This window comes from Asparagus officinalis, chromosome 4 (genome assembly GCF_001876935.1).
Source record: "Asparagus officinalis chromosome 4, Aspof.V1, whole genome shotgun sequence".
Classification (NCBI taxonomy): domain Eukaryota; kingdom Viridiplantae; phylum Streptophyta; class Magnoliopsida; order Asparagales; family Asparagaceae; genus Asparagus; species Asparagus officinalis.
In genome coordinates, this window is record NC_033797.1 from 10,782,279 (window position 1) to 10,810,121 (window position 27,843).

The 27,843-nt window shown below is 35.9% G+C and overlaps 2 protein-coding genes across 5 annotated transcripts; both read right to left on the bottom strand.

Annotated features, from left to right (window-relative positions):
- Nucleotides 1,577-27,843, bottom strand: LOC109836606. Of its 4 annotated transcripts, none has more exons than XM_020404559.1 (11): nucleotides 27,393-27,843; nucleotides 15,409-15,452; nucleotides 4,913-5,170; nucleotides 4,442-4,827; nucleotides 3,975-4,275; nucleotides 3,525-3,749; nucleotides 3,352-3,436; nucleotides 3,107-3,248; nucleotides 2,438-2,604; nucleotides 2,207-2,327; nucleotides 1,577-2,084 (listed from the first exon to the last, which is right to left on the bottom strand). In XM_020404559.1, the coding sequence occupies exons 3-11, from the start codon at nucleotides 4,935-4,937 to the stop codon at nucleotides 1,791-1,793; spliced, it is 1,746 nt and encodes a 581-aa protein (XP_020260148.1). In that variant the 5' UTR covers nucleotides 4,938-5,170; nucleotides 15,409-15,452; nucleotides 27,393-27,843; the 3' UTR covers nucleotides 1,577-1,790. The 4 variants fall into 4 exon arrangements, with proteins under 4 accessions (XP_020260148.1, XP_020260150.1, XP_020260147.1 ...); XM_020404561.1 differs by having other exon boundaries at nucleotides 4,442-4,824; nucleotides 15,383-15,452; XM_020404558.1 differs by having other exon boundaries at nucleotides 15,383-15,452.
- On the bottom strand, nucleotides 13,165-14,912 carry LOC109838173. Its single transcript, XM_020406636.1, has 2 exons — nucleotides 14,502-14,912; nucleotides 13,165-14,274 (listed from the first exon to the last, which is right to left on the bottom strand). Exons 1-2 carry the CDS (start codon nucleotides 14,910-14,912, stop codon nucleotides 13,165-13,167), a joined length of 1,521 nt encoding a protein of 506 aa, XP_020262225.1.

Sequence of the window (27,843 nt, forward strand, 5' to 3'; positions counted from 1 at the left end):
ACCTCCTTTTCGTATATGGTTTTTAATAGTCACTCTCCCTTTTCCATGGAATATATTGACTATTCTCTTTGCCTGTGATTTTTAAGCAAAGATTACTCACATGCACTAGAAGAGAACATTTCCACGAGTTTGGGTGGGCATGAACCGCTACATATAGGGTGTGGCCCCATATGACAAAGAAAGCTCATGGGCCTACCTTGGGCCCATAAGTTGTGCCGAATGACAGCCTAGGGTCCACAAGGTAGGCCCAAATAGAGAAAAATGTTTAAAATGCTAACTTGTTTTTTGGGGAACGAAATGACAAAGGAATCTTCTCTTGTTGAATCACCATCATTGTATTGAGATATACAGTTATGAAAAGCTATCCGATGATGGTGAAATTAGGCATCGTCCATGCAATTTGTTCAACTTCTAGAAGAAGTTGCGTATCGATGAAATCTACGAGCTGACCAAGTTGTTACCAATGAGGAAAGAGGATTTATATTGACTTCAAGTTTGGTGTGCGAAACAAAGCCTAGAATTTGGGGGGTTTCTCTACCAATATGGATGAAAATGACTGTGGAAATGTTCCAGCTTCTCACTACCATGAGATATCCTTATCCATGACCATCCCTGATCACTCGCATCCAAATTTAAGACCCGTACCAATTCATATCCTGATCCCCACCACCGCTTGTGTGGTTCCCCTGGTCCTTTTCTGCCACCCTGGCATCTTCCTCTTTGCCCCCGTTCCCCGGTGCGGGGGTACCTCGTCCGCCCCACAATCGGTCCACGGCCGCCTGCTGGCCCCGGCGCTGTGTGGCACGCTTTTGAGACGGTAAGTCAGAAACCTTGTTTTTCTGCTTGATAGAAAAGACTCAATATATGTTCTTAAACTGAGAAAATAAACACAAGATGCAAATGATCAACTTTTCACCACAGATGCAAACCAAAAAGGAAAAGTAGTAGTAGTAGTAGTAATAAAATAATAATAATAACAATAATAAGTGAATTTCAACGTGTGAAAAAGTATATTACGCTCTCTTCTTGTGGAATTTGAGAAACTACATGCAAACTTAGAAATTTCCTCCAAAGACGCATGGGTTTCGCTGTACCCTCACATCGATAACCCTACTCACTAGAAGAAAATATAAGGAAGACGATCTTCTGGAGAATTAGGTGTCGCTCACATTATTCAAGTAACTGCAAAATACAGATTACAGTCAATAGAGATTTTCAGAGCGATGCAATATTTACAAGAAACGATTATTTGTTTAAATACAGTGTACATAAAATTTTATTCCTCACATGCAATACTTTCCTTTTTCTTTGTTTGTTATATTGTAACGTCTGCTCACCTATATGGTATTACAATAGCTGTTACGGGAAAACCACAAAAGTTCATACATATTTTTGCCGAACTTATAAAACTTGCAGCATGCAGATCTATGTGTCGCCAACTATCCCTTTTCCCTTCATCATGCTATTCTGGTAGTTATCTCAAAATTTCTACTCCTTTTCTCGATATTCATAACTAGCAAAAAAAAAACCCCGCGTAACGCGGGGAAAATGAAGAATGTATACTCCTATCTTCAAATGATGTAAAAGTATGTTTAACGATATGGAAATAAGACAACCAAAATACAACGATAATAGATGTAATACACATTGAAGTTAGGAAGCACAAGGATTGTGATCCATAAGAAACAAACATACATACATGAACGCAGCTAGCTATCAAAATACATTGTGCATCTTAAGCTATTAATATTTACATAGCAAAAGGGGAATAGGCTGAACGTGGATGCCGTCTACTGGGTTCCTTCAGCAAATTCGGAGTCAGAAACAACATTATGTTTGATTTCATCGTTATCAGTAGAATCAGCTTCTTTGTCAGAGGATTTGTATGAGGTAGTACTTTCTTCAAGTGCTTGACCTGTATTGCGCATTGGATTAAATGCTCTAGGCGACCAATCCAATGAACTGACAGTGTATTGCCCTTTCAAACTATACTTGTGATTTGTGTAATCATGGCGGAAGGCAAACTTGAATTCCTTTCCATGAGCTTTGGTTATGAGATTGTGTATTTTGCAGAGTCCGTTATCCTAAAATCATATTGAAGCGATCTGTTAGTTCTTTCCATTCACACGTTTTATATCTTAGTATTTTTTTTTTGTTTGATTCCCGTTAAAAAGTAGGTAGTTGAAAGTATAGTGTAGAAATATACCTCTAATTTCAGGTTCTCAAGCTCTGGAGCAGAGATGTGAATAATTTTCTCTGCATCATGATTAAAAATTACAAGGTTTAACCTGTCGGTATCATCCTTGATATCAATTGTGATCTTGTACCTGAGATGTAAATGAATACAACTATTATGTTAGTTACAAAGAATTTAAATTGAACCATTTACTAATATAACATTTGTGGCATGAAGTTGTCTAAATGCAAAGAAAAAAACCTTGATGTTGTATTCCCTTGACGATTGGCACAACTTGGGTTTGGGCAGCCATATTGGTCACTAACTTCGTACTTCATCCTTTTTGGGCACATTGCACATGCACGGTAGGTCATCGATAATTCAGTGTAAATACGCGAGATAGTTGCGCGGATTGTGTAGTACAAATCCTGGTAGATTTATTTGGAGAGATGATGTTAATGATAAGAGCAAGCAATGATTAATAAAGATGTGTGAAGTTATACATGAAAAATCATTTTAGAGAAGTTTTGATTGAGGCATCTTCTAAATAGTGCAAATTTGTGTTTAAATGTAGGTCATAGAGAAGTGAAGAATGTATGTAGATATTTGTTGAGTAGCTATTAGATTTGTAGTATAGAGTAATTATTTAGAGGTGAGATATCAATGTAGAGGATTTGAACCTAATTTAGGATATATTATTATACAGTTGAAATGTGGGCTTTAGAGAAAGTTATCTTGTCTACGATATCCCTTTTAATTCCTTTTACTATCCTAATAGATATAGTAAATGAATATATACATTAAAGAACATATAATCCACACAATTCAGTGCAGCACAAGCCATACTATTTGAACTAAGATTCATTTATAATGAGAGCAAAATATTGACATGTAATGTGATAAAAAGAATAGATGATAAAGGTTATGTACCTTGCCAGGGATAGGAGGAGAGCTAGTAAGAGCTCGGAGTTGGCTAATTGTGTAGATTACTTCTGGAGTTTTACAATAAAGTTCACTGAATCTTGATATTTCACCGTAAGTAGCTTGAATTTGGTTTGTTTTGTCTGTCACTCTTTTTTTTTAATCAAAGAGATGATTGAGACAGTGAAAAAAGTAAAAAGAGTTTATAAATTATTATTGTTGAATTTAAATGTTTGAGATGGCAAATAACTTACTCTTTGAGAAGAAGTCGAGACTCCGGCATGTTCTCTGGTTCAATTTTGAATCTTGTGAACATACATGTCTGTAGCCCATATCGTCCTATTTTGTTTTTTGCTTGAAAAAAATTAAAATTATCTAAAGAATGTGGTATTGACATGAAGACTATGAAGATATGTAGAGAGCATACCGCGAAAGTTGTTTCCTTTAAGGTCGCTTGCAAGAAGGACAAATTGTTTCTTAAATGGTAGAGTAAAGATTTTAGTTCTTTCATATTCTTCCTTCCAAATAGTAAGCACACAAACTTTTGGAAATATAGTCTCATCTGTCATGAAGACCTCAGCAAAATGAATAAGTTTCTTCTTTGTATGTCTTGTAGTTGGAGGGCGGACATCAATGACAAGTGTCAAAACATCTGTAGAAAGAAGGTAGCATTACCAAGTTTCCAAGGGTTTTTCGATGCATTTTTAAATGTCATTCACTAGTATGAAAGGCCATACCTTTCTTGTAATAAAAAAACTAAACAGCACATGATGTATTAGAAAATCGATCAAATTAGTATGAAATATAATTGCGTAATGTCGAGAAGATATGCAAATTGTACTACATTAAGGAAATTAAGAGAACATGAGATAGTTACCTTTCAAAATTTCAGTCTTTATAGCTTCTGTAGGCTGATGTATATCGTCGTCCTTTTCAATTTGTTGAATGATATCAAGCTTTTGGAAATTATATAACGGTTCCAGTGGAATATCTGTGTCCGATAGTGGCATAGAGGTTGTCCTCTCAGTAAAAGTTTGATGCTTGTGATCAATAAGTTTGACGTAGTTGTTGCAATCAATGATGGAAACCCTTGAAATAGCATATGATGAACCCTCATTAATAATAGATTTCCAGTGCTCAGCTAGCCCAATTGGTACAAATCCTTGTCTGCAACTTCCCTGTTGTATGAAAAAATATATTGTCAAGAATCATGAAAAATAAACAGATAACACCAAAATTTTATAAATATAGTTGTACAAGCTATGTGTAAATATATCAACTTTCCTATGATGTGTATATTGATTTCGAAAATGTAATTTAAGCATGCTATGGGTCAGGAATGACCTTTTCATCTTTAGCACTGAAGACCATGGATTGCATACTTCCAGCACCATGAAGCTGGCCACACCAAAGCTTCAATATACGCAGATTGACATTATACTCTTCAACAGTGCTATCCATGCCATCAAAAATACTATTGCATATAATCTCTTTGTCTTTAGCAAGTGATTGTCTTTCTTTTTCATGCAATGACTTGTTGTTTTGCTTTCCTGCTATTGGCTCATATTCTAACCTCTTTTTAGCGTTACGCTTGGAAATCTTTTCTGGTTCTTGCTCTACCTTTCTCTTGTTTGCTCTTTCCTTATGCTTTGTCACTTGTTCAGTTGTTAGGGTAAAATGGTCAACAGTTGATGCAACTTTCTTATTTTTTATTCTTAAGCTTCCTGCTGCTATAATCATGTAAATAGTAAGGTAAATGTACTGTTATGTAATAGTTTGAAAAGCAATCAATATGAAAATAAGTATATAAAGTACCGGTGTTAGTTTCGAGTGGTGTCATAGGCTTTGGGATCTGTTTTATAGTTGATGTGAAATCAGGATTGATCACAACCTTTCGTGATGTTCTTTGCTTCAATTTTTTTTCCTGCTTGGTAGTAATTGAGCCAAAGAAATAGAATCATCAGGATCCACTTCGCTTAATTGTTTAAATTTGGCTTTTTGTGTTCGGGAGCTTCCAATGACTTCATTTGTGTCCTTACATGTAAGATTGTGCTCTTTAGATGAAGACATAACCTATATAATGATGTTACAAATTAGTAGAGAGAAGTTAAAGCGAATATAGAAACCTGTTTTCATTCTTGCACTCTGCAGATGTGGTGTCAACAAAATTTTCATTTTGAAGTTGCTTTATTAGTACAAAGCTATTGACTTAGTGGACTAATGAAGCAAAAAAAAAAAAGCTTATACATTTAGTACATGTTTCAATATAACAATATAAACCCAAGCATATCACTGAAGCACAGTTAGTCAAAGTATGGAAATGTTGAAAATGTTAGAACTGTACTAATAATAATAAGCTTCTGACAAAATCTAATGAATGTGATGATTATAAGACAGATTTGTAGGTTCAAGCATAATACACATAAGAAAGGAATAAACGCAGTTCATTAGATTGTCGTCCATACAAAAAGTTGAAAGTAAAGCATACAATATTTTATTGTTGATGAATTATCATGGAAAGGTTGTTGAATTAGTATTGAATAGAATATAAAGCATGACATGAGTTGATGGCATTATTTATTAGCTCAAAGTTGTACTTTTTTTATGATACATACCTTTGAGCATGTTTCTTCATTGATTGGATTAGATGCAACAATTTGTTCCATAACTTCTTGAAGGACTTCTTTATACACAATATTTTGTGTATAATTCAGTGGCATATCAGTTTGCTCACCCAATAAGAATTTTCAGGATTGCCTTGAAGTTGCTCTCGAAACAGCAACATAGAGCTGGCCATGTGAGAAAACTGGTGTTTGTAGACATATGCCAATTTTACTAAGAGTTTGTCCAACATAGAGCTGGCCATGTGAGAAAACTGGTGTTTGTAGACATATGCCAATTTTACTAAGAGTTTGTCCTTGGCTTTTGTTTATTGTCATGGCAAATGCTAATTTAATTGGAAATTGTGTCATGCGCATAATAAATGGTAGCTCTCCTTTATCAGAGAACATTTTGATTCTAGGTATGGTAACTACTTTCCCAATATTAGAGTCGGTAATGATTTCTGCTTCTAAAACCTTCTGACCAAGCTTTGTTATGATAAGACGAGTTCCATTACAGAGGCCTACTCTCTAATTTATATTTCATAGCAATATAACTGGTACATTGACCTTTAATTTCAGACAATGATTTGGTAGTGCAGAAGTCTTGAGAGAATTCAAAAATTCAGTAGTATAGAAAAGTTCTTTCTTCTTTTGCTTTTCATCGACAGTTAGCTTGGCATCTGAACTCAAGTAAGTCTTTACCTTACCTGGGATTAGTTCAAGAATTTCATCATTATTGTATTAACTTGTTCATTTGTTGGGGCAAGTATTGCTTTATCTTGTAAGTAATTAGCATTAGCATAATTTAGGACCAATGACGGATAAGTTGCATCTATAAGACCCTTTGTTCCAAGCTTGGCATCTACTAACATATCATTTGGAATCTGTACCCATGTTGAGTCTGACTGATTTTCTAGGTGAATACCATCAATTGTCCCATCACCAATAGATAACACCCATTCTGCAAAATCTTTAGTTTCATGGAAATGGAACAAATGGGCATCAGATTTTGCATTCTCTAAGCGCATGTTCTTTGTCAAAAGAAGCAAATGACAATATTTCCAAAGCGAAGATCTATGTATTGAAGCATCAATGATATGCTCTCTCCCTCCTCTGGGAACAACTGGTAGAATTTGTCTTAAGTCGCCACCTAAGACAACAGTTTTATTCCCAAAGGCTTTGGTAGCATTTGGATTAGAATCAATTTGCATAATGTCTCTAAAACTTCTATCGACTGCATCAAATGCATATTTTGTTGTCATCGGAGCTTCATCCCAAATAATCAAGTCAGTGGAACGTATAAGCTGAGCCAAATGTGATTGCTTTTTTATTGTGCAAGTTGAAAGCTCAGTGATTTCGATGGGAATTTTAAATTTGGAGTGTGCAGTTCGCCCCCTGGTAGAAGCAAGGATGCAATACCGGAAGAAGCTACAGCCAATACAATTTTTTTCTTACTTCGCAGTTTTGTAACCGAAGTTCTCCATAAATAGGTTTTTCCAGTTCCTCCACCTCCATAGATAAAGAAAAGTTTACCAAGTTTTTCTGAGCATGAGTTCAAGATGGAAACATATGCCGTGTGTTGATCATCGTTAAGGTTTTTTCTAGCTTAGCTAACTCAATTGTCAAAAGAGCAGTATCATAGTCCAGCTCATCAAAGATCAATTGATTACTTATGCCTAGATCTGAATTATATGCTGGGAATGGCATTGTTGGGTATTTAACAGTGACTGGCCATTATGAACCAATGTTTGTTGTATCTCAATGAGCTTCATTTTTCAACTGGTCTTCAGTGAGAGTTACAACTTTCCCAGGATTTCTCTTTGTTAGCATGTATTCATAATCTTCTGACAATGATCTCCAATGTGATTCCCATAGTTTCTCTGGATGAGTTACATCACAAAACATGAGTATTATTGTGAAAAGTCACCGAAGCCCAGCTACACCACTGAAACAAGAAGCCTCTGCTAAACATAAATCACACTCTTTATCATCTTCAAGCAAGCCCATCGCAAGACAAGCATATTTAAATGTTGGGTGGAGAACATTATCAACTGTCCTTAAAAATTCATAGTTTGTTGCTCCCCTAACAATATTTAACAACATGCGCAAATAATATCTTTCACCACTAACAGGTTGAGCGAAGGGTAGTCTCCCAATAGCAAAGGACTTCTTTCGCGGGAGCCATACAAGTAGTTGCCTATTCCAAATAAACTTTTGTGGGAATTCAGTATACAATAGATCTTTTGCATTTTCAAAAGTCTGATTAGCAATGAACCATTCTATAAGCATTGTCTTAAGACATCTTTTTGATTGTACAACATTCTCAATGTATCTATTGTCATGGAAGTAGATTTCTTGTTCATATGACAAATGATAGCGAAGTCTCTCTATAGGTGGATAACGTCGATGGAGATTATAATCAAATAATCTCCATGCAGCCTCAGCAGCACTAATATATCGAGCATCAAGATATTGATGAATCTCATCTTTATCATGTGCATGTTTATTGTTCATAATTCCGGTTGCTAAGTCCGGCCCTTTATGCACATACTTAAATTAAGTACTTAATCATCAATGTTACATTAAACGCTGGGCGCTCCTGGGCGCCGGACTTAGCGCCCAGCGCTTAGACGCCTAGGCGGGCGCCTAAGCGGTTTCTGGGCGGTTTTTTTCTTCTGGGCGGTTTTTTTTTTAATTGTGATACTTGAAGATAAATTTATATACTCAATCAACAATGCATAAATACAAAAATACCAACACAACACATATGCTATCCAAAGTATAATAGTCAATCAAAGATGCATACATACTAAATGACAAGGCATATAATATCCAATAACTAGAAGTTTATGTCCCAAAATATCAGCAAAAAAATAGTCAAACAGGAATAGTCTAGATGTAATATAATGAATTAGCAATATGCATCTAATCTAATGTCATCATCAAACATCATCATCATCATGAAGTTCCTCCTCTACTCCATCATCGCTATCCTCTCCAGAATCCATCTCCACACAATCCTCCTCTTCGTCTGAAACATCATCATCCGAGACAAGAGGCTCTTCTTCATCATCTATCACTGAAGTAGAATCACTTGAAGGTCCTGCTAGCCTAGAACTCCTCCTATTCTCCGCAGCCTCAGCCGCTCCCGATATACCCTCTACCATCCTCCAAGTAAGACCTGAGCCAGGATGAACTTCTTCCTCATCATCGGAGCCTGCTCCTTCTAGGATCCATGCTCGTGCCTTACTACGATCAGTAGATAGTAGTAGGTTCTTGTTTTCTCCTCTCCTCTTCTTCTGGTTGAGCTTTGAGTTAAACTTCACATAGACTAGTTCCTCTAACCTCTTCGATTCCAATCTATTCCTCTTCTTCGTATGAATCTTCAAAAGTAAAGGACACAAATTAGAAAACACAACTAAGAAGAATTTCATATTTTTCATAAGTTTAGAAATTAGTTTACCCCCTCAAATGTGCTCCAATTCCTTTCACAACCAGAAGAGCTGCTTGTCAAGTTGAGAAGTTTCATAGCCATATTTTGCATGAAGGGACAATCACCACCATGCAAATACCACCAATTAGCTACAAAAAATAATATATTATTAGTTGATTCACTACCACAATGGCACAATAGATAACTTATAAGTCATATATGATTCAATTTCTAAAATTATTTTACCTGGGTTCAAGTCTGATTTCTCTCTAGCCTTCACCGCTCCAATCCTAGCAAATGAACCCTTTCCTTCTCTGTATCTCTCCAACTCTTGAGTATGAATTTCAACTTGTTGCTCTACATCAGGATAGAACAAGGTTAGTAGAAGCATATGCCGAAGGAGAAGAAGCGATCCTTGGATTCCCATTATAATATCATCACGGGCTTGAAATCCTTCTCTTATTCTTGAAACTTGAATTGATCCTCCTTCTTCATACTTCAAGCTCCCCCACAAATCTCATTGAGGTTTGTAGTAGCTATCGACTACCTCAATACGAGAAATAGGAGCCATAACCTTCAAGATCTTGCACCGCTGTCACACCAACTATCCACCTCCCTCACGCCAACAAAACCTACCACATTAGCTGCCTTTAGCGGTCTTTTGCAAGCTTGCATCATCTCACCCATGCTTCATCGGAAAACTATAAATCTCAACTTCCCTTTCTTCTCAGAAGACTTCCGCAGCAGAGTCAAAAATGTAGTGGCGAACGAGTAACGTCCCAGGTCTCACCATTTGTTCTCTTTTGTTTCACAAATGGCGACGCACTGATAGACAATGTCTTGTGATTGAACTATAGATAAAGATGATGGCGTCCTCGCGGATCTTTTGTAATCGATAAACAGTTACTTGAGAGAACAATGAAATCAATAAAGAACACGATTTTCCCCGCGAACAGCCTTCTCAATTGGTCCTTTGAATAAACTCAACTTCCTGATGCTTTCAAGCATCAGGTCAACAGTGTGTGCTGCACAACTAGTCCAAAAAATCCTCGGCCTCCTCCTATATAAAAGCTCCTTCGCGGCCATATTTGCAGCTGCATTATCCGTGACAACCTGAATGACTTTATCAGCTCCAATCTGCTCAATAGCCGTATTAACCCACTCAAATATATATTGTCCTGTATGTGCTTCCTCTTTGGTTTCAATTGACTTATGAAAAGTTGTCCCCAATCTGCAGTGGATGCAAAGATTCATTACCGACCGCATCTTTCTGTCCGACCAAGCATCAGTCATAATGGAACATCCAGTCTTGCCCCACTCCTCATGCGTTTTTAAGGAGACTTTTGTTCTCTCAACAGCTCTTCGCAATAAGGGCTCCCTCAACATGTACATGCTGGGAGGCCTGTAGCTCGGTCCATAGTCTCCAATAGCCATGCATGCCTTCGTAAAAGAATCCGTGGAGATGGCATGAAAGGGGATGGCATTTTCATATGCCCAAGTAGCCAACTGATCATGCACCCAATCTCTCTTCTCCTTCAGGAAAGAATCCTTCACTCCTGTCTGCTTCATTTTCCCTTTCAACCTTTTCGCTAACTCTGGATCATTAGCGGTGTAAGCATCCATCGGCCCAACAGTAGGCTCTCTAGACCTCTTTGAAGACCCATCGCCTATGGAAGGAGAGATGATTTCTTCTTCATCTTTTTCTTCATCACACGGCCTCGTCGTATGAAGTTCTTCTTCTAAGTCTATAGTGTGCCTCTCCTTAACTTGCTTCTTCTTCGAATTAGCATCAATGACTTCTTTCACCCTCTGCTTATCTTTTTCACTAATCTTCAAACATGGTTTAGTGTCCCCCCTCAACCCTGCAAGATGCTTCTTAAATTGATGGATCCCCGCATTCACCTTGTGCCCACATAGTTTGCATTGCACCATATTCAAATTTTTTGGGTCCAGACAAAATCCAAACTCCCAACCAATGTCTCCTGAGTTCCTTCTATCTTTCATGGGAGGTACGGGGATATTGGTGGAACCCGTAAACTCCTTCGTTGGATCACCCGACATTCTGAAATAAATGAACAAACAAATCATTCATATACATAAGATCAAATCATGATAAAGGGATAAACTAAAGTATTATTACATTGTATAATAAAAAAAGAGACTGATTTCAGTATCATTTAATTCTACAGTGAAATAATTCTACAGTGAAATACACTAGGACACAAATAAATAATTTCCTAAATAAAACAAGTAGCCAGTGTCACTTGCTTATATATCCAGCATAATTCCTTAATCCTCAATAAATAAATTCCTAAAAGGCTAAAACTGAGATAGAAACTGTCCATCACAAAAAAAATTTAACAGAATAGTAAAATGATAAATAACATTAAAGATCATCACCTGAAAAGACTGAAATAGTAAAATGATAAATAAAATAAGCAAATAACATATAATCCTTTACCTTGTTACAGGGATGAAGCAGACTCACAACCGCTTCGAGAATCCAGAGGCTTCGACGAGGAACAGATCGGAGGTTGAAGACGAGCTCGGAGGTTGAAGACGAAGCTCGGAGGTTGAAGACAAAGCTCCGACGAGTTCGAAGACGAGGTTGAAGCTCGGAGGTTGAAGACGAAGCTCCGAACTCCTGTCTGCGACGAGGTTGAAGACGAAGACGAGTTCGAGCTTGAAGATCGAAGACGAGGACCGAGGTTGAAGACGAAGGCGAGTTCGGATGAGGTTGAAACTCGGAGGTTGAAGACGAAGCTTCGAACTCCTGTCTGCGACGAGGTTGAAGACGAAGACGAGTTCGAGCTTGAAGATCGAAGACGAGGACCGAGGTTGAAGACGAAGACGAGTTCGATTCGAGCTTGAAGATCGAAGACGAGGACCGAGGTTGAAGACGAGTTCGAGCTTCGACGAGGTTGACGACGATTTTTGGAAATTTCTTGCGGCGTCGGGTGAGTGAGAAATAGGAATTAGGGTTTTGGGTTTGGGATTTTGGTTATTGGGTTTGGGTTTTTGGGTTTGGGTATTGGGTATGGGCGTTTTTCTTTTTTTTTAAGTGGGGCGGGCCGCTTAAGCGGCCCGCTTAGCTTTGGGCGGCCGCCTAGGCGCTCGCAGCGCCCAAAGGTGGCCGCTCAAGGCTGAATTCCACGTTAGAGGCACCGCCTCCGCCTAGGCGGCCGCCCAGGCCGTTTTTTAGAACACTGTTAATCATTTTCGCGTGTACAAACCTCAACATTAATGTGCGACTGAAACCTAAGTAGAAGAAATGGACTGTATGGGACAACCCATGAACTATCGACGTCAACATTCTTAACAATAGTTGTTGGGCATTTCTTCTCCTATAGATAGGGAAACCCTTTGCATCAATTTTCGTGAATTCATTATGCACCTTTGGATAACCTTTTGAGCATTGGCCATTTTTCATGCAAGGTGATCGTGGGTTATGAATTCCACATGGCCCATGTATCATATGAGCAATTACCAATTCATGCAATAAAGGGTCGATTCCTTTGTCAGGGATTTCAGCACAAATTGTTTCATCAATTTGCTTTGTTGTTCTGAGTTTATTTTTTTCTGGCATTTTTATCAATATATGTGCATGAGGAAGGCCACGATTTTGGAACTCAACAACGGATAGATCTGCAAGATTCATACTTATGATATTAGGCTTGAAAGAATGGAGCAAGGAAACTAAGGGATAGGAAGTGCTTAACAATTAAGCAAAGCTATAAACTCTTACATGCAATGGCCTTTCCAAATCTTGATTTCTTAGTTAGCTCCTTTAACATTTGTTGTAGCTTAGTTTGAAAAACACGTGCAATAATATTAGGTCGATCTGGGGCCTTTTATCCAGGTATTAGCTCCAAGTAATCATCTATTTCGATCCAATTTGGATTGCATGTAAAAGTGATCAATAAATTTGGGACTCCACTCCAAGAACAAATTGTCATTGCATCTTGATAGTTTTGCATCATGTATCTTGGACCACCAGTAAATGACGATGGCAACACAATTTTTTTCCCCACTTATGCTGTGTTGCTATCGCCGGCCTCTAATGCATCACACAGACCCTTATATAGTTCAGCACGAAGTGTCCTCTGGTTATTTCTAATCCAACATAGACACTCTTCTTCAACTGCGGCATAAGCATCAACTATGAACTGTTGAAGAAGCCTTCCACCTTGCAAAAGAGTTGTCGCTTCAGTTGTGCGTTGCTGAAGTCGATATGCATAATAATCTTTCATGCTCATTTTTTTTCTTTTTCTATTTTTTCCATTAAGATTATGGTTTTGTAAACCCATATGCCATCCATCCTCACCGTAAGGAAATAGTAACGGATATTGTAGCGGCATGTAAGATGGATGCAATTCAGTTATACGCTGAAATCCTTTCTTCTTATGTTTTATAATAATGTCACGCCCTTTGTTTTCTTCAAACTCATCGCCAAGCATGAGGACGGCAATATCATCTGCTTGGGGGCGATTATAGTTGCTTAACCCTCGATTTCGATTTTCAATTAATCTTAGTGCAAACTCAGCTGTTTGGTTCATTTCATGGAAGTCTCTTTCCTTCCTAAACTCCTGGACATATCCATTGACAGAATCGAGCTCAAGTTTAACATCAACTATGATCTCTTTGTCCATTATTTCCATCGCCTCACTTGGAAGGCTAGTTCGATTTAAAGATCGATATCTATTTTCAATCTCATTTGCTGTATCATATATACACAACTGAGCATACCTAGGTTTATTAGGTGGTTCAGGTATTAAGGATCTAATCGCATGATAGTTTTGGCCATGCATTCTAAATGTGTAAGGTCCTTTACCACGCATAACATTATAGTCAATCTTCGCTCCATGCGAAGTCATACAGAACATTGAATTAAATGAACGTATGTGTTCACGAAATCTTCTACTGTGTGCATCGAGGTTGCTTGGGTTCAAAAGTCTACGAAGCCTTTTTGGTGCCCTACGAAAATGGGGTAGAATAATCTTTCCATTTTTGCAACAGGTTGTATAGTATGACTCAAGTTTTTTCTTGCCATTTACTTTCTCCTCTTTCCAAACAATTGCATTGCACTTGCTACAAACTTTAGATGGGATGATCCAGAGCAAAGGGTGGCCTTTTAGCCTTTGCTGTGATGATATAGAATAAAGGAACAAAGAGAACAATGATGAGCATAAGCTAATATCTCTAAACAATTGCATAAAAGTGCAATGCAATATAGGATTTGAAATAGACTCTATAGTCACTTACCTGAACTTTTTTGTTTATCCATTCGATGTTGCAACCATATGTTCATTGGTGAATCATCATCATTAGATGATGAATCTGCATCATTATGATTTGCTAAAGAAAATACCTTTGGAAGGCGAGAGCCTAATCCCTTCTCTTGAACTATTTCTAGTAGAGATGAAATTGGGGCATGTGCTATGTCACTTGTGATATGAATGCCACTTTTTCCCACAATTTCTTTTGCCTCGTAATATTTTTTTATTGATTGGTCAATTGAATCTTTCATTGTAATATGTTCTTGATTTTCATGAACAATCCCTATTGCATCATATTCAATGGGATCACTATTTGCAGAGAGATATTCCGAGAGAATATGATCAACTAAATTTACGTCAGAATTTTGATCACTTGTTGTTTCTTGTATTTGTTTCCTAACGTTGTCTTGGTAGCGTTTACGTAATTGCTTTTGCCTCCGAATCTTCTTCTCTTCAGGCGTAACAAGTACATGAAGCTTCTGTAGTTTACATTGACGTACCATGACTAAAGGAAAACTACACAATGAGAAAGAGGGAAAAGTTGGAAGGGAGATGTATTATTTTCTACCAGTCAATTGAAGAAGCAAATTTGGGATTATGAGGGAGCTCAACTATGCTTGCTAAAAATATAACATTTGTGAGTCACCAATAGCATAATCAACACATATTCATTATAATAGTCTAGTACAAGTAACATGATATGATGCAAGTCAATAAATATACATACACATGAAATAAGAGATGCAAGGTGGTATAAAGCATGGAAAAAGAATAATGGCAAAACAAACATGTATCTAGTATATGACAAGCAAACTACACGCATGTGCAATAGTTAAGACATCACAAAACACATTAACCTTAAAAAGATGTATATATAATCACATAATTAAAGATGTATATATGATCACATAATTTATATAGGAAAATATAATAAGAAAGCTAATAAGAAAGAGCTAAAGTATAGCAAACTTACTCACGAGACTTCTAATAATAGCAAACCTGCACTTTGATAGCTCAGTGGTGGGCTGTATCCTATAAATCTCCTACAACAGAGAAGTTACACAATTAAGAAAAATTGATTTATAAGGAAGCCAAAATAAATATAGATAGTTAAGTACAAGTTGTTTCTACTTATTGTCAAAAGACACTGATTCGTGCTAAAAAAAGAGAAAATTTGAATGATGATTTTGCATAATTTACAAGGAAAAAAAATTCAAGCTATGGACGAAAAAAATAGGAACATGGCTTCTAGGAAAAGAAAAAGAAGTCAGGAGAACGCACTCAAAGAAAAGAATAACTGCATACATTTCACATCACTTCTAGAAAAGAAAGATTGACACCAAGTGAAGAATTATTGTAATGCATACAGTAAATATGGAAATCCAAAAATCCCCTAAACCGAAACATCCAACCAAGTGGATATTGAAGTGTTTGTTTTCCTCTCTTAGAAGTCACGTAAAAGCTATCAACCACTTTTTGTCAAACCTACTTAATTAATATTGATAGAAGCAAAAATTGACAAAAACTGGATGTTTGACAACTGAAGCCACTTAAAAGGTGGTTTATGAATTAAAAAAAAACTTTAAAGATAACTTCTATCTCTTCTACTTTAAAGGTGATTTTCATGAAAAAAACCCTCATTGATTTAATTATACAAACCATTTGCGTAATATTTTGGGGCTTGAGTTCAAAACCAATGATTTCCTTTTCTTTAAGTTTGATACATACAAAAGTAGAAGCATATGAGCCTTGGATATTCACAGCAATTCTGACAAAAGCTACAATTATGTATATACCAAATAGAAGATAACCATAACATTAAAATACCTAACAATGATAGGTATGGTTGGGAATTCATTTAAAATATGGTTCCTCATGGCCAGTAAAGATAGCGGCTTACACAGAAAGATGAGACTTTGAATTCATATTTTTGTGTTGAAAAATATGGTTCCTCATGGATTGAGGGTTCTCTCTATCGTTACTGGAGTTGGAGGAGTCGAGATTACACTTCATAGGCTTGGAATTCATTTAAAATGTGTCGTTTTTGTCGAAGCATCTGAAATTAATCGGAGGATCTTAAAGAGATGGTGGCAGAGCACGGGGAAGACGAGAGAATTGAGGCAAATAGGTGGCATTCAGAAGCTAATGTAAGCCGCTAGACCTACTAAGCCTAACTTATTGTTTGATGTAGTACACTGCCAAAAAAGCTAATTAAGTTGCTTCTGAATCCGTAGCTTTCATTATTTAAACATGTGTACTCTTTGTAGAGTATTCAATGTCGAACTAAACCTTATGAGGAACATAATAGTGGTTTCTTCCTTTTACATTGTACACAACAAAATGTTAACCTGGTCATGTAGATCTAATAGTTTGGGAATTCATCTCACAATTGTTTGAATATGATATAATTATACCATGCACTTTAGTTGAAGCCAACCTTTGATTGACAAAGGTAGCCATCATAAGTTATACGTATCATTAAGAGAAGCTTGCAAAAGATGCCCCATCGAAGCAAACAGACATCACTTATTTCTCAAGTTACTCGCATGATATTTAGGTTCGAGCTAAAACATTTTGACACACAAAATCGTTTTGCACATATGAAGCAAGATTGTTACAGGCTCTGAATAAAATGTATGATTTTACAGCTTGATAATTTGGATGGATAGGAGAAGGAAAAACATTTTAAACATTGGAGTTCTGAAATTCTTGCTGTGCTTTGCACTCTAAATTTTATATTCTCTTTATCTTACCCAAAACTATTTCTTGAAGGTTGAACATAATTTCGCACAACAAAATCTCACCTTCCACTTTCTTCTAGCCACATTTTGTACTGAAGATAATTTGAAAGGTTAGTTTCTTTCTTCTTGGGGCTTTAATTATGTAAATGAGCTAGACTTTGAGGGCTTGTGACAAGTTGCAATGAGCTTAGGTTCATCCATAATTTTGTTGTGAGGAATTTGAATAACTTAGAGGGGCTTTGTGTGATACACATTCGAAAAATTGTCAAACATTTCATGCATCATGATGCTGATCATGAGCAAATATCGAATAATTTTCATATGTCCTGAATTCATTCCATGTTTCTTAAATGATTTTGATTTATTTCTAAAATTAAATTTTCATACATATAAAATAGATAAAACTTATTTTATCTAACTTGCTAAACAAATAACAATCAACAAACATGTGATAACTTTCACAACACTCCTTAAATAAATCAATCATCCAACATAATATACTAACAATCAACAAACATGTGATAACTTTCACAACACTCCTTAAATAAATCAATCATCCAACATAATATACTCAATTATATCATTACTGCCTCTCTCTCCACAACACTCCTTAAATAAATCAATCATCCAACATAATATACTCAATTATATCATTACTGCCTCTCTCTCTCTATCAAAATGTAAAAAGTGTGGACGCATGATAAATTTAAGTCATGAAAATAGCCAAAGTATATAACAATATTTGTAGTACATGCGGTAGTGCCAAGGGTAATTAATAACAACATCATAGGTGATACATCATATGTTTTTTTATCTTATTTATGATTTTTCATCCTTATTTTAAGCGAAACATTGTCAATGTATAAATAAAAAGAATAATAACCAAACTGGACAACATGATTTCACAGATACTTCATTGATTTACTAACCGATTAATACATAGCTTAAAGATATCTTACACCGTGTTCCTCAAAAGATATATTTCTACTTTGTACATCGAAAAAGCCAAAATAAACACATAGCTATGTTATCCTACATGGCCATAGTCACTTAGTTTGGCTACTCATGTACACCCAAAAATCCAAAATAAACACATGGCTATATTATCCTACATGGGCTTGATCATTTAGATGAGGTACGTGATTCACTAGTGTCTTGACTGCTTTATCTCTATTGGCTCAGATTCTTCTGTATTGTCCTCCTCAAGTTTCATGTTCTTCATCTTTTGAGCATCATCTGAAGTCATATTGGCACACAATCCACCTCCAGAAATCCTAACACTTCCTAGATTGGGATCAAAGTCATCTGTGCACCAATCATCCAAGTCATCATATTCATCTAAATTATAAGCAAAGCAATTTTTATTCTTTTCGTCCACTAAAGATACATTCATTTCTATGTCTGAGCAATGTTTTAAATGAGTTCAAAAATATGTCTTTTCAAGGGATATAAATAGGTTAGAAGTTCAGAAATTTGGACCACGAAAATATACATATAAGATTGAATTTGTATGAAACTTAAGTGATAGAAAATCTGATTTTTACTTGAGTATTGAGAAAAATAAAATTCTGCAACAACAATTGTTCATCTTCATTTGTACATGATTTTGAAAAGAATTTAGAGAACAAAAGAGTCTATAAGCCACTGTTACACATCACAAACTTATCAAGGCTTATAGGAGATTTGTACATTGATTCAGGGAAAGGATTCTCTCAAGTATGAGAGGTGTAATCTCTTGGTGAAGAGATTGGTTGTAATTTACATGGTCTTACAAATTGGTCTGGTTTGAGTTTTGATTTTGTAAGTTTATTCAAAATCATAGTGAAAACTCTCAAGCGAGATTTGCTTGGGAACTGGATGTACACATGGAAGGTGAAACCAGTATAAATCCTTGTGTTTGTATTGTTGATTTTTTGTGTTTGTCATTTCTTCTTTGTAATTTATTATCTACTTTGCATAAAATTTTATAAAACACTATTCACTCCCCTCTAGTGTTTTTAGTGTGATTAGATTAGATCCTACATTTTGTATCAGAGCAAGGTTGAAGAAATGGCATCATCATCGGATTTAACTTCAAAATTTAAAGGTCATTCTACAAATCGTCCTCCAATGTTTGATGGATTAAACTACAATTATTAGAAGTGTCGGATGAGAATTTATCTCCAATCAATTAGCTACGAACTTTGGAACGTTGTGGAAACTAAATATGAGAAGTCAATCACTCCCTTCACGGAATGGACATCATCTCAAAGAAATAATGCAAATTTGGACTCCAAAGCTACGAATGCACTATTTTACGCTCTTGACAAGAATGAGTTCAATAGGGTGTCAACGGCCACATCCGCTTATGATATTTGACACACACTCGAGGTAACTCATAAAGGTACAAGTTAAAGAATCTAAAATTTCTGTTCTTGTACACATATTCGAATTATTTAGAATGAAGGAGAACGAGACCATTGAAGAAATGTTTACAAGATTCACTGACATCACAAATTCTCTTATTGGTCTTGGAAAAGAATTCACACAAGTGGAAATGGTGCGAAAGATTCTTCGTTCTCTTACTCCACAATAGGTAAAGAAAGTGACTGCAATAGAAGAAGCAAATGACTTGTCAACACTTTCAGTAAAAAAACCTCATTAGAAATCTCATGACCTACGAAGTCCAAATTAAAAATAAAAAGAATGAAGATGAAACTAAGAACAAGAAAGTACTTGCATTCAATACTACTTCGGATAAAGAAGATTCGGATGATGAAGAAATGAACATGTTTGCATGCAAATTTAGAAAATTCATAAAACGAGGCAAGTTTAAATCAAAGAATTTAAATTCAAATAACTTACTTTGTTTCAAGTGTAACAAATCAGGGCATATGAAGAAAGATTGTCCATTGTTAAAAAATAAGCAAAAGTCAAATTTCTCCAACAACTTCAACAACATTCAAAGCAACAAGAAAAGAAAAGCTTTGGCGGCTACATGGGATGACAGTGATGATTCATCTTCCGATGAAGAAATTAAAGAAAAAGAAAGTGCTCATATGTGTTTTATGGCACAAGATGAAGTAAGTGATAATGAAGAACTTTTAGATGCTTTCAGTGAATCATATGAAACTTTTTTAAGATTAAAGGCTTTACATAATTTTCTTAAAGGTAAAAATAAAAGATTACATGAAGAAGTTTCTGATTTTAATTCTTCTATTTCTTTTAATTCTCAAATAATTGAATTAAAAGAGGAAAATGAATAATTACTTAAAGAAAATCATGTTTTGTCAAATGAGAATGTTTATCTAAAATCAGAATGCAATGATTTAAAGATTCGCATTAATATTTTAAATAAAGATATTTTCTCTATTAAATTAAAATATGATGATATATGTTTGAATGTCAGTAAATTTAATAAAGTTAAAGAAAATCTTAAGAGTTTATTTTCATTTCAAAAAGAATATCAAAAGACAAAAGGTTTGGGTTTTCATGTTAATAATAATAATTCTAAGAAAACTATTTTTGTAAAACCTATTTGTAATTTACATGAACATAATGTTAAAAATTATGTTTTATATGAAAAGAAATCAAAATATTTATCTATTTGGATTCCTAAGGAATTATCTCCTTTAAAGAAAATTTGTTATATTTCTAATTTTATTAAAGATGTTTGTTTATCAAATAACTTTTTAGGAAAATCAAACTCTTCATGGGTTTGGTTTCCTAAAGACTAATTTTATGGACCCAACATAGCATGGGTACTAAAATTGTAAATGTTTATCATTTCAGGTACCTAAGAAAAATAGGTGGATTTTGGATAGCGATTGCTCTAAACATATGACCGGTAATATACAATTATTGTCATCTTGTCAAAATAAGGATGGTGGTACTGTCACTTTTGGAGATAACAACAAAGGGAATGTCATCGGTATTGGAATTGTCGGTAATCCAAATAAACCTATTATTGATAACGTTTTATTAGTTGATGATCTTAAACATAATTTGCTTAGTATAAGTCAACTTTGTGATAAAGGTTTTAAAATTATTTTTGAAAAAGAATCTTGCTTAATTTATGATATTGATATGATTACTATATTATTTAAAGGTCATAGAAAAAAAATATTTATGTTTTATTTATGAATAACTTTTCTAATGAACATTATCTTCTTACATCTTCTAATGATTCTATTTTATGGCATAAACGTTTTGGTCATGTCAATTTTAAACATATTTCTAAAATTTCTAAGAATGATTATGTTAAAGGTTTACCTAAACTTTCTTATAAAGATAACTTTTGTGATACATGTCAACAAGGTAAAATGCATAAATCATCTTTCAATTCTAAAGATATAGTTTCTACAAGTAAACCACTAGAATTAATTCATATTGACCTTTTTGGTCCTTCTAGAGTAGCTTCATTAAATGGAAATAGGTATGTATTTGTTCTTGTTGATAGTTTTTCAAGATTTACATAGGTAATATTCTTAAACATAAAAATAATATTTTTAATGAATTTTCTATCATTTGTAAAAGAATTCAAAAACAAAAGTCCCTTTCTATTATTACTATTTGTAGTGATCATGGAGAAGAATTTGAAAATGAACTTTTACAAATTTTTGTGATAAAAATGGTATTTCTCATACTTTTTCTTTTTCTCGAGCGGCTCCACAAAATGGAATTGTAAAAAAAAAAGAATAGAATTTTACAAGAATATGCTAGAACAATATTATGTGATAGTAATTTACCAAAATATTTTTGGGCAGAAGCTGTCTTTACACCATGTTATATTCAAAATAGAATTTTATTAAGACCTATTTTTAAAAAAAAAACACCTTATGAATTGTTTCATGGTAAAATTCCTAAAGTTTCCTATTTTAAAATATTCATAACATGCAGGGAGAGTAAGTATATTTGTTTATTAAGACCTAAATTTTATTAAGACCTATTTTAAAATATTTTAAAGAAAACACCTTATGCAGGGGGAGTAAGTATATTTGTTTATTAATGTCTATTTTTTTAAATATACTTACATATGCATAAATTGTTTGTTATCATCAAAAAGGGGGAAAATGTTGGATATCATGTTCCCATGATATAATTTTGATGATAACAATTTATTCATAACATGAATAACTATGTGTATTATTGTGCACTAATATTTCAGTACAGATTTCAACATGAACAAGTGCAAGATGAGTTCAAGGCATTATGAAGTAAAGAAGATGAAGAGCTTATATATCAATGTAATTTTTACATTCTCTTTACTTAGAAATTTTGTACAAGCCTTGATCACTCACACATACACACACATAGAGATTTTTTACATTCTCTTTACTTAGAAATTTTGTACAAGCCTTGATCACTCACACATACACACACATAGAGATTAGAACATATTAACACAGGCTTTTGTACAAGCCTTGATCACTCACACATACACACACATAGAGATTAGAACATATTAACACAGGCTTAACGTGTTGGTTAACAATAGAAATCTCCTATGTTAACCATTAGAGTTTTTAGTTAATCATTGAGTCAAAAATATTTCATACATAACATTTTTACCCCTTAGTAGTCGACTAATTAGTTTTGTAGTCGACTACTGAACTCTAAGATCAAAACTTAAGTTTCTGTAAAATTACAGAGTAGTCGACTACTGAGGATTATAGTCGACTACTCAGCTTTGAATTTTGATTTACAGAACTTATGTTTTACAGAGTAGTCGACTACAACTATAGTCGACTACTGAGCATTGAAATTTATATTACAGAACATCTGCTTTACAGAGTAGTCGACTACCCAGGATTATAGTCGACTACTCAGCTTCAATTTTTGAATTACAGACTTTCTGTTTTACAGAGTAGTCGACTACTGAACATTATAGTCGACTACTAAGACAGTTTTTCTGAACGTTTCATGTTTGAATATGAAACAGTTTTTAGCCGTTTATATCTGTTTAATGAGTTCAAAATTATGTCTTTTCAAGGGATATAAATAGGTTAGAAGTTCAGAATTTTGGACCACGAAAATATACATATAATATTGAATTTGTATGAAACTCAAGTAATAGAAAATCTGATTTTTACTTGAGTATTGAGAAAAATAAAATTCTGCAACAATTGTTCATCTTCATTTATACAAGATTTTGAAAAGAATTCAGAGAACAAAAGAGTCTATAAGCCACTGTTACACATCACAAACTTATCAAGGCTTATAGGAGATTTGTACAATGATTCAAGGAAAGGATTCTCTCAAGTTTGAGAGGTGTAATCTCTTGGTGAAGAGATTTGTTGCAATTTGCGTGATCTTACAAATTGATCAGGTTTGAGTTTTGATTTTGTAAGTTTATTCAAAATCATAGTGGAAAATCTCAAGCGGGATTTGCTTGGAGACTGGATGTAAACCTGGAAGGTAAAACCAGTATAAATCCTTGTGTTTGTATTGTTGATTTTCTGTGTTTGTCATTTCTTTTTTTTAATTTATTATCTACTTTGCATAAAATTTTATAAAATACTATTCACCCCCCTCCTCTAGTGTTTTTAGTGTGATTAGTTCAGATCCTACAGTGTTGTTATTGTTGAATTCCTTGCCCGACGAGAAACATGAAACCTTCGTTCTTACTCTTATTAAGTGTTTTTAAAGGCATGTGCCTCATTGCGCCTCATGCGCCTTACGATGCGGGGCGGTGGCGAAGCGCCCCATATCTGATGCAGCAACGCCTTTTGCGTCTCACGTACATCCTTACTTTGTGCAGGGTGCATGTAGTACATATCCACATATAGTTTTGTTTGTTAACATTTCAATCGAGTCTTTATAATTGATATTCCATATCCCAAAAAAACAAAATAAATCTCTTAGGTCTTTTTAATAGCCTTCAATTGAGGACCATTACTAATCATTTACTTGGATATTAGTCTTGATTTAACATTTGATTTGAAAATTTATGAATTTTGCTACTATGTTGGATGTTAGCATTAGAAATTAAGATATTATATTATGATTTTATAGTAAGATATTATTTATCATGTAAATTTTAAAAACATGTTCTTTCGCGCTTGATTACATATATTAAAAAATTATGTGCGGTGTGCGCCTCGCATCACTCGGGCGCGCGCATTGCATTGCGCCTTGCGCATGTGCACGTAAAGATGCTTTGCGTCCCGCCTTACGCCTCGCGCATTAACAACACTGTTCTTATTAATGGGAAGGCATCTCTTTCGTATAGTGAAGTCACCACTACACTTGTGAATTATCAGCTTCGAAAGAAAGATAAGAAAACTTCAATTGAGTCGGTAGCGGGGGCAATGGTCACGAGAGCAAAGAGTCCAAACCGTGGTAGGAGATCACAGTCTAGAGGGGCACATCCTGAAATTCGTAGGAATCTGTCTTTTGTAAAGAGGATGGACATTGAAAAACCGAATGCCCAAAGTTGGTTGATCGAGCCGGGAAGAATAAGCTTTTGTAAAGAGGATGGACATTGAAAAACCGAATGCCCAAAGTTGGTTGATCGAGCCGGGAAGAATAAGGGAAAAGCTATTCAAGCTTCAGAGGTGAAAATGCCCAAAGTTGGTTGATCGAGCCGGGAAGAATAAGGGAAAAGCTATTCAAGCTTCAGAGGTGAATGCTGTCAAGGCTAGTGACGATAATTCAGATTTGGATTCTTCGGGCTATTCATTAACACTACCGTCAGTTTGTGTTACCGACTCTACAGAGTGGATATTAAATTCGGATGCTTCTTATCACATTTGCCCTAAGAGTGATTGGTTCTCCAACTTTCAGGAGTTAGAAAGAAGGGATGCCGTGCTCATGGGTAATGATCATGAATGCCCTATTGGTTTCGGTACTGTTCGTATTAGGATGTGTGACGGAGTGATTCGGGAGTTGGATGAAGTGAGGTTTGTTCCTCAGTTGAAGAAGAACATCATTTCACTTGGAGTTTTGGAGGCAGCAGGCTATCGGGTGACCTTAAAGGATGCATCTTTGAATGTCACATTTGGATCCATGATTGTGATGAAGGGCGTCAGGAAGAATTTGTATTATTTGATTGGAAACATGATGATTGATAGAAAGCTAACGACTTCTTTGGATTTGGCTAGACTGTGGTATTTGTTGAGGCTGTGATATTTGATTGGTTATGTCGTGCATGGTTTGTTGATGAGTGTTTTGACTTGCAGATTGAAGTCCTTTGAGCACATTGGTATGAGCAAGAAGAGCAATGTGAAGTTTGGCACTTCTATCCATCGATCAAGTCTTTTAGGTGGTATTCATTCAGGCATTTGGAGGCCTTCTAATGAGGCATCATTTGGAGGTAATCGATATTTGATTTCCGTAGTTGGGGATTATTCTAGGCATTGGTGGGTTGCAACCAAGTCCTATTGGTGTGAAGTCCTAGAAGTCAACAACAAATAGAGGGAGTCTATTGATAGAAAAGTAACCCGTTATTTTGATTTTGATAGGGGTTCTTTCTTGCGTTTGTGTCGAGCTCACGACAGTTTGAAACACTTCATTGGAGAGGAAACATTGGGGCGACGAAATGAGATGACAGTTTTGATGAGTCGTTCCTTGCTGAAGGAGGATCGGCGTTGGTTGTCAAGCATTGGATTACAGAGGAGTTTTGGAGCTTCGACATATTTGGATCATCTTAGTCATAAGTTGTCGACTGCTACGTTTGGAGTTTTTGGATCAGGTGGAGTTGCTTCAGATTTTAGATTGCGTTGGATGTTTAATTGCCCAGCATTTGATCACATCGAGGATGTGAGATTTGATCTGATTGCACATTTGAGATTCAGAGGCTCGTTTGGTTATCAGTTGGGAGACTCTGATTTGATTCTGAACAGGTATGTCACATTTGACTCTCGACAAGTGGAGAGTTGATCAGATCATTGGGATATCGCAGCGGGTGGAGGGTGATGCTACTCCATGTTGGGTGGAGATTACTCCACATACTTCAGATCATATTATATCGTTTGGGATTCCAGCTGAGGTGACACAGGTTGGGGATCATGTTGTTTTGGATACAGATGACGAGTTGGTTGATTCGAGTGCAGCTGGTAGACATAGTTTCGATTTGGATATGATCATTGGTTCACCTCAGATGGAGGTATTTGGTTTGTTTCACTTTAGGGCCATTAGGAGAGCTATCAGCCGTAGATTTGTTAGTGAAGAGTTGAGAACTCTTATATTGGATTGAGGGTCTTTGGAGGTCATTTTTGTAAACTACGTGAAGGCTTAATTCCTTGGGCAAGAGGATACGTACGTAGTTATTTATGATGCAGCCGGTTTAAAGAGTAGACATCGATATTTGGAGAGTGATCACATTCTCATTTGGGTATCGACTTGTTGTGGATTGAGTCCGTTATTGTGGATTACTTTCACTTCGTACTGGACGCAACAATTGGGACATTTGGTTTGGTTGGTGTCAGCTCAGTTTTGAGAAAACTTCACCGAAGTGGAGAATTGTAGAATTAGGAACAACGGCGAAGAAATTCATGCAAAAAGACGCAAGAAACATTTTGGATGCTGCACGGTCGACCACGAGTGGCGCGGTGGTCGACCACGAACGTGCACAGCACAGGGAAAAGTCTCTGGACTTTTCACGGTCGACCGCAATGTCTGATCCGGTCGACTGAGCCAAACCCTGTAGCAGATTTTGTTTTTGTCATTGGTTTCGGTTAACAGCGATGGGTTCAGCGATCGACCGCGAGTCAGGTATGGGCCTGATTTTGGTTTTCTGTTCTGGTTGGGATTTGTGTTTGATATAAATTCAAACACACGTTTTAGGGTTTATGGAGTGCAGTCAAGGGGATATTTGGAGTACAGAAAAAAGATATTTTTAGAGCTATTGGCTAGGGTTTTGTTTGGAGAGAATTAAAGATTTTTTTGTGACATTAGTTGGTTGGTTTGAGCAATTTGTAATCTCAATTTGTACTCTTCTTCTCTATTAGTGAAAACAGCATCCCCTTCTTACCCCGTGCACGTAGTCAACTTGCCGAACCACGTTAAAATTGGTTGTTTGAGTTTGTGACGTTATTTTGAATTGTTTGATCGTCTATCGGCATTTGTTTGATTTGGTCTCTCGAAGCACATCGGTTTTGTTTTGACTTTTGCCGCGCACAACACATATTATTCCCCAAATCTCCCTCCAGTTTGAATCAGAAAAAGATTTTCCCAACTCTTTGTTTTCGAGTCCTCTATCACAAATGCAACTTTAAGAATAATGAGATGCATAACAGTAGCTTGAACCCATAAAAAATTTACCTCCAGGGATAAGTTCTCCTCGCTGAAATCTTGGCGCACTTCTGCATAGCTTTTCCTACAAGACCCAATCTTCTCGTCCCCCATTTTCCTTCTTCTTCATCGATTACAAACTCCTCTTCTTCAATGTTCAAAACCCTAGTTTCAAAATCACCGTCCTCATCGATCACGAAGCAGCATCCAAAGGTGCCCTCATCATCGACATCGACCTCAATTTCCTCTTCCTCTTCTGCTGTGCTTTGTCCTCCCCGCCGCTGAGATCCCAATCCTCGTCGACGGCGTTGTCGAGATCGCAATCGCCGTCATCTTCGTCGGTAACATGGACGGCAGCGACGGAGGTATCTCTCTGAAGAAGCATCTCATGGCGATCGAAACCCTAGGAATGGTTAGGGTTTAAAAAATAGAGGAGGGGAGATAAGAGACGACGCCGCTGCTCGCAGCCTGCCTGATTCAC